Genomic DNA, 8,131 nt, shown 5'->3' on the forward strand with positions numbered 1-8,131 from the left:
GCAACACAGTGAGACCCTTTCTCTAAAAAAAAAAAGAAAAAAAAATGAATTAATTAGCCAGGCACAGTGGTGCACACCTGTAGTCCTAGCTACTCAGGAGGTTGAGGTGGGCCCGGAGGAACAGGGTATAGTGAACTATGCTTGTGCCACTGCACTCCAGCCTGGGGGACAAAGTGACACCCTGTCTCAAAATATATATATATAGTAATCCCAGCACTTTGGGAGGCCGAGACGGGCGGATCACGAGGTCAGGAGATTGAGACCATCCTGGCTAACACGGTGAAACCCCTTCTCTACTAAAAATACAAAAACTAGCCGGGCGAGGTGGCGGGCGCCTGTAGTCCCAGCTACTCTGGAGGCTGAGGCAGGAGAATGGCCTAAACCCGGGAGGCAGAGCTTGCAGTGAGCTGAGATCCAGCCACTGCACCCCAGCCTGGGCGACAGAGCGAGACTCTGTCTCAAAAAAAAAAAAAAAAAATATATATATATATATATATAAAAATTGGTGCTCTAGCATCTTTCATAGGTGACCAAATTATGCAGCCACAGTCAAGTAAACTATAAAATTACTGGTGGGATCACATCAAAAACTCAACTTGAAACAACTTCTACTGGTTGAAGATACTTATAGAATGATGTTTTCTTTCTTTTCCACAGCAGTTTTATACACACACATAAATATACACAATAATATGAAATTCCTAGGTGGTTCATTTCTTTTAAGCCACATTTTTGATAGTTTCTAATTAATTTTGAGCTGTGGTCAGACAAAAGGGATTGTAAGCCTTTTGCTTTTTGGAATTATGGGAAAATCATTTCCTGTTTCTCTCTAATTCTTCAACAGCTGTACTACTAATGACCTCACATTCACGAAATTCACAGGGTTCCTTTTTGGCATGAAATTTCTAATGCAGTTCAAGTGCTGAAGAACTTCCTACATTCACTACAATCTAGATTTTACCTAGAATAAATTATGTTTAATAATTTCTGAGAGGTGACAGGAGGCATATCTACATTTATTATATCTATAGATCTTCCTTTTATGTGAATTCACTAATATTGACAATAACAATTATAGATAATATTTACAGAATACATGCTATATGACTGCGATTCCTCCAAGTATTAACTACTTACTCCTTGCAACAATCCTATTCCACAGTGTGACAGGCTGACTCTAAAAAGGCCCCCCAATGGTCCTGTCTCTAGGACCTGTTCACACTCTTGTATCATCCCCTTCTCTTGAGTGTGGGCTATCCTAGTAACTTACTTCTACCAGTAGAAGGTGAGGGAATGTTACTTCCATGCTTAGATAACACATGATTGTAACTTCCAACTTGCCAGCAGACTCTCCCCGCTTTTGGCTTGCATGCCTTGATGAAGCAAGCAGCCATGTTGACGAGACTATTGTGGCCAGGAACTGCAGTCAGTGTTCAGCCAACAGCCAGCTAGAAACTAAGAATCTCAATGCAACAGGCCTCATGGAAATACATTTAGGTAACAACGATGTTAGTATGGATGTGGATCCTTCCCCAGTTGAGCCTTCAGATGAGACCTCAGCCCTGGCTGAAATCCGTAGCCTTGCAAGAGACCCTGAAGCAGAGGACCCAATTAAGTCATGCCTATACTTGTGATCCAAAATGTAAGATATAAATGTATGTTATTTTAAGCTACTACATTTGTGGTAATGTATTACACAGCAATAAATAACTAATACATATAAGTACTATTATTACCATTTTACAAGTCAGCAAAATGAGGCACAGAAGCTTAGTATCTTGTCCAATAAATCACACTGGTAATAAAGTGGAGAAAGGGAGATAACGACAGATAAGGCTAAAGATTTTCCTACATTCATTACATTATTCTCATAGGAATTTGCTGAAGATAAACCATGTTTAAATGGTGTTGGAAGGCTTTTAAATCAACATATTCTTTCTCTAATATAAAATTTATTATGTTTGGAATTGAGCATGGAACACATTTTCTCAAAAATGAATTTTCTGATGTTCTGTAACATCATATACATTTGAAGGCTTTCTTCTATTAAATTCCATTATGAATCTTCTGATGTTGAGTAAGGTGTGAATGCTGTCTAAAGGCCTTCTTACACTCCTTACACTTGTAGGGTTTCTCACCAGTATGAATTCTCTGGTGTTGAGTAAGAAATGAATAAAGTCTAAAAGCCTTACCACATTCCTTACATTCATAAGGTTTCTCACCAGTGTGAATACTCTGATGCTGGGTAAGTTGTGAGAGCAGTCTAAAAGGTTTTCTACATTCTTTACATTCATAAGGTTTCTCACCAGTGTGAATACTTTGATGCTGAGTAAGTTGTGAGAGCAGTCTAAAGGCCTTTCCACACTCTTCACATTCATAGGGTCTCTCACCAATATGAATGCTCTGGTGTGAAATTAGCTGTGAGTAACTACTAAAGGTCTTCCAACATTCCATACATTCATAGGGTTTCTCACGAGTATGTATTCTCTGATGGCGAACTAGTTGTTGTCTTAATCTAAAAGTCTTCCCACATTCCTTACATTCGTAGGGTTTCTCACCAGTATGAATACTCTGATGAACAGTAAGTTGTTGGCATATTCTAAAAGCCTTCCCACATTCCTTACATTCATAGGGTTTCTCACCAAAATGAATTTTCTGATGTACTCTAAGGTCTGGACCACATACAAAGGCTTTCCCACATTCCTTACATTCATAGAGCTTTTCAGCAGTATGAAGTCTCTGATGGCGTGTAAGGTGTGTACACTGTCTAAAGGTCTTTCCACAGTCCTTACATTCGTAGGGTTTCTCACCAGTGTGAATTCTCTGATGTCGAGCCAGTTGCTGATGTACTCTAAAGGCCTTTCCACATTCCTTACATTCATAGGGCTTTTCACCCGTATGAAGCCTCTGATGTTGAGTAAGTTCTTGGAGCACTGTAAAGGCCTTCCCACACTCCTTACATTCATAGGGTTTCTCACCGGTGTGAAGTTTGTGATGTCGAATAAGATGTGCACGCTGTCTAAAGGCCTGCCCACATTCCTTACACTTATAAGGTTTCTCACCAGTATGAATTCTCAGGTGTTGACTAAGTGTTGAGCGACGAATAAAGGTCTTCCTACACTCCTTACACTCGTACACCTTTTCTCCATTATGAACGATCTGATACTCCGTAAGAAAATTGTGCCTTTTGTAAGTGGTCATTTTTTCAGAGGTAATTTTCACTTGCCCAAAATATTCCTCTTGTTGTTGCTTTTCCCCCTCAATCTTGCTTTTGCATTCCCAATCATTCCTAAAAACAGAACCCTGAAGGCTATAGCTTTTAATTCTTTCCATTATATCCCATTGAAATGAATATATTTCATAAATGTCCTTTTCTGGAGATAAAGTATTGGTCTTGTATCTGGACTCCAAATCTGAAAGAAAACAAGAAAGCAAATACATACTGTTTTCCTGTTCCAGAAAGGAAAAAACAAAGAACAAACAAACAAAAAAACTTCTGTAAAGAAATAAAAGGCACTAAAATAATGCCTGTTACAAGCTGAATGGATGAGACAGATCTCAAACATACACATTTCTGCCACAATCTTACATATGTGTACCTAAAAAACTTTATCTTCTACAAAAGTATACACTAAAAATTACTGTGTTCAGAGGAAAAATAGGCCCGGAGCAGGAACACTTAATTCTATGCATCTTTTTTTTTTTTTTTTTTTTGAGACGGAGTCTTGCTCTGTCACCTAGGCTGGAGTGCAGTGGCACAATCTGCTTACTACAACCTCCGACTCCCAGGTTCAAGCAATTATCCTGCCTCAGCCTTCCTAGTAGCTGGGATTACAGGCACACACCACCAAGCCAGGCTAATTTTTCTGTGTATATTTTTAGTAGAGATGGGGTTTCACCATGTTGGCTAGGTTGGTCTCGAACTACTGATCTCAGGTGATCCGCCTGCCTCAGCCTTCCAAAGTACTGGGATTACAGGTGTGAGCCACCATGCCCAGCCAATTCTATGCATCTTTAATCAGTAGAACACTAATAAATAAACAGTTGACATCTAAAGGGATAAACTAAAAGGCAGCTCAGCATGGCTAAAATCCACTTCATGTGTATTAAAATGCACAAAAATAAAGAAGCAATGCTAGACTTCAGGTCCTGAGACACTACACTTGAAAATAAAGGCCAAGGCCGGGCACGGTGACTCAAGCCTGTAATCCCAGCACTTTGGGAGGCCGAGACGGGCGGATCACGAGGTCAGGAGATCGAGACCATCCTGGCTAACACGGTGAAACCCCGTCTCTACTAAAATACAAAAAATTAGCCGGGCGTGTTGCGGGCGCCTGTAGTCCCAGCTACTCGGGAGGCTGAGGCAGGAGAATGGCGTGAACCCGGGAGGCAGAGCTTGCAGTGAGCTGAGATCCGGCCACTGCACTCCAGCCTGGGCGACAGAGCGAGACTCCGTCTCAAAAAAAAAAAAAAGAAAATAAAGGCCAGAGCCAGTGAGGACGCCATTAAGGTGGGAGTAAGGTAAATTGAAGCCTGTCTTTAGATAAGAGGCCATGCAAGGTTGATGGTACATTCCTCTGGGGAGGGAGCCCTGGGTGCAGAAATTTATTATTAATTTTCTTAAAACAGAGGTGAAATGGCTCCTGATAATAAAGCATCATATGGAAGGCCTTTGTCTTTCCTACTGAACATTATAAATATACCTCTCTGTCCATAGCATACTGGGCCTCTTTCAACGCACAAAATGCCCCACAGCTGTTCCAAATAAATAGGACTCTTCACAGACTGCTCCTTCTTTGAGGAATCCTCTGACACTGCATGGTTAGCTGGTTTTCATTCTCAGCCTCAAATCAAAATCACTTCTTCACAAAGGCTAGTCCTGCTGGCCCTATTTAAGTCTATGCACTTTACGCTTGTCTTAGTCCATTTTCTGTTGCTTATAATGAAGTATCTGAAAATGGGTAATTTATAAAGAAAAGGAATGTATTATTATTATTTCTACTCTACTCTGACAGATTAAGGAGTTTATTTATTAACAATTATGGGGGCTGAGAACTCCAAAGTTGAGGGACTGCATCTGGTGAGGGCCTTCTTGCTGGTGAGGACCCGGAAGAGTCCCAACGCAGTGCACAGACCATCAATGGGTAATGGGGGCTGAGTGTGCTAGTTCAGGTGTCTCTTTTGCTTCTTACAAAGCCATGTGTCCCACTGACATAATAACTCATTAATCCATTAAGCCATGAAAGCCCTGTGACCCATTCACCCCTTATAGGTCCCACCCATGGGGATTAAGTTTCAACATGAGTTTTGGAGGAGACAAACATTCAAACCATAGCAATACTCTCAGCAAACTCTCTTTTCTTGTTTTTTTTTGAGATGGAGTTTCTTTCTTGTTGCCCAGGCTAGAGTGCGATGGTACAATCTCAGCTCACTGCAACTTCTGCCTCCCAGGTTCAAGTAATTCTCCTGCCTCAACCTCCCTAGTAGCTGGGATTATAGGTGCCCACCACCAGGCTCGGCTAATTTTTCTGTATTTTTAGTAGAGACAGGGTTTCACCATGTTGGCCAGACTGGTCTCGAACTCCTGACCTCAGATGATCTGCCCGCCTCGGCCTCCCAAAGTGCTGGGATTACAGTGTAAGACACTGTACCCGGCTATGCACATTCTTTTTCATATTTATAACTCTTTCTCCAATTTTTGAATATGTTTATTAATTTTCTCATATTATTCTGTTAGCCTAGTTAGTCTGTTAAGTGTTATCCTTGAGTTACCCCTGGGGCAGAAACAATCTCTATCATCACCATTAATTAACAAATCCCAAATACATATTACCAGTTTAATTCTCATAATTATATAGTCATTAATTAATATGTTTATCTGCCTCTAATCTTAATACCAGAGGTCCCCAACCCCTGGGCCACAGACCAGCCCATGGTCTGTTGGGAACCGGGCTGCACAGCAGAAGGTGAGCAGCCAGTGAGTGAGTATGACCGCCTGAGCTCCATCTCCTGTCAGATCAGCAGTGACTTCAGATTGTCATAGGAGCGTGAACCTTATTGTGAACTGTGTATGCGAGGGATCTAGGTTACACACTCCGTATGAGAATCTAATGCCTGATTATCTGAAGTGGAACAGTTTCATCCCAAAACCACCTACCATTTTCTCCCACCCCAGTCCATGGAAACATTGTCTTCCATAAAACTGGTCCCTGGCCGGGCGCGGTGGCTCAAGCCTGTAATCCCAGCACTTTGGGAGGCCGAGACGGGCGGATCACGAGGTCAGGAGATCGAGACCATCCTGGCTAACACGGTGAAACCCCGTCTCTACTAAAAATACAAAAAACTAGCCGGGCGAGGTGGCGGGCGCCTGTAGTCCCAGCTACTCCGGAGGCTGAGGCAGGAGAATGGCACAAACCCGGGAGGCAGAGCTTGCAGTGAGCTGAGATCCGGCCACTGCACTCCAGTCCGGGCGACAGAGCGAGACTCCGCCTCAAAAAAAAAAAAAAAAAAAAACTGGTCCCTGATGTCAAAAAGGTAGGGACTGCTGCTTTATACCATATTATAATGATTTACTTATCTCCACTAGAATTTATACTATTACTTATCAATTCTACACTTACTCAAACTTCTGTTGACCAGGTGCAGTGGCTCACACCTATAATCCCAACACTTTGGGAGGCCGAGGGGGGGCAGATCACCTGAGGTCGGGAGTTCGAGACCAGCCTGACCAACTTGGAGAAAGCCCATCTCTACTAAAAATACAAAATTAGCCAAGCATGGTGGCAAATGCCTGTAATCTCAGCTACTCGGGAGGCTGAGGCAGGAGAATCGCTTGAACCCGGGAGGCAGAGGTTGGGGTGAGCCAAGATCGTGCCATTGCACTCCAGCATGGGCAATAAGAGTGAAACTCCATCTCAAACAAAACAAAACAAAACAAAACTTTTGTTCCTTCACATCCTTCCCTTGTGTGGTGCTATCCATTCCCATGTAGCCAATGCAAGGTTTTTTTTTTTCCAATCATGCTAACATTGAAAGGCTTATGAAATCCTGAGCAAAAAGTCATGGTAAATATCAAGTACAGCAGAATGACTGTCAAAAATGGAAGGGCGTCTGGGGTCACCTGAATGCATGAGAGTAAAAATAAAGGCTATGTTGGATGTGGGCTCGAAGATCATGATCCAGATGGGGTACTTTCATGAAGAAAATCTAAAATGCTGAATGAAGTAAACAAAGACATGGGTTGAGATGGTATAGGAGAGGAGGAGAATTTTTTTCTGTGACTACAGTATAAATGTGTAAAACTGGTGAAATGACCCAAATAATAGTTTGTGATCACTGTGAAACAAAATAGGAAAAGACAAAATGATGAAACCAAAAGACATCTTCACTTCAGATTTTAAAACTCTTTCCTAAATATAGAACAGTAATACTGAAAAATACTACATTATAGAGAACCTATGAAAATAGCTACAGATCTTAGAATATTCATAAATACTTTTAAATTCTTAGAGCAATAGAAATGAAGGAAAATATGAGTATCCCACTCAAAAGTTACAAAAAGAACAACAAAGTATACTGAGGAACAAAGAATGAAGAAATAGATTAAAATGAAAGCAGAATTTCATTAATTAGATAACAGAAATGAAAGTCACATATAAAAAAATCCAGGTTGGCCAGGCATGATGACTTATGCCTGTAAACCCAGTACTTTGGGAGGCTGAGGCCGGAGGATTGCTTGAGCCCAGGAGTTCAAGACCAGTCTGGGCAACATGGTAAAACCCTCTCTCTACAAAAAATTAGCCAGGCATGGTGGTGCTTGCTTATAGTCCCAGCTACTTGGAAGGCTCAGAGAAAGAGGATCATCTGAGCCCAGCAGGCAGACATTGCAACAAGCCATGATTATGCCACTGCACTCCAGCCTGGGTGACAGAGCGACAACCTGTCTCAAAACAAACAAACAAAAAACCCAGGTTGTTTGGAAAACAAAAACAAAAACAACCAGTGGAACACAACCATTAGCTAAGATAACAAGAGAAAAAGGAAAGCATTCAAACAAAATAAAAAATGGCCACTAGCTGTTCAGTGACAACTCACCATAGAGCTCTTTTTTTTTTTTTTTTTTTTTTTTTTT

At 41.4% G+C, this 8,131-nt stretch overlaps 1 protein-coding gene across 3 annotated transcripts in view; it reads right to left on the reverse strand.

The window, feature by feature from the left end:
• Positions 1 to 507: 507 nt before the first annotated feature.
• The window catches only part of ZFP14 (ZFP14 zinc finger protein), a 41,947-nt gene continuing 34,323 nt past the window's right edge, over positions 508 to 8,131 (reverse strand). For all 3 annotated transcript variants that reach the window (XM_026449430.1, XM_026449428.1, XM_026449429.1), the window contains exon 5: positions 508 to 3,413. In XM_026449430.1, the coding sequence (XP_026305215.1) occupies positions 2,047 to 3,413 (1,367 nt within the window). In that variant the 3' untranslated portion in view covers positions 508 to 2,046. The remainder of the gene's footprint in view (positions 3,414 to 8,131) is intronic.

The sequence above is a fragment of the Piliocolobus tephrosceles genome, chromosome 21 (genome assembly GCF_002776525.5).
Source record: "Piliocolobus tephrosceles isolate RC106 chromosome 21, ASM277652v3, whole genome shotgun sequence".
Classification (NCBI taxonomy): Eukaryota; Metazoa; Chordata; class Mammalia; order Primates; family Cercopithecidae; genus Piliocolobus; species Piliocolobus tephrosceles.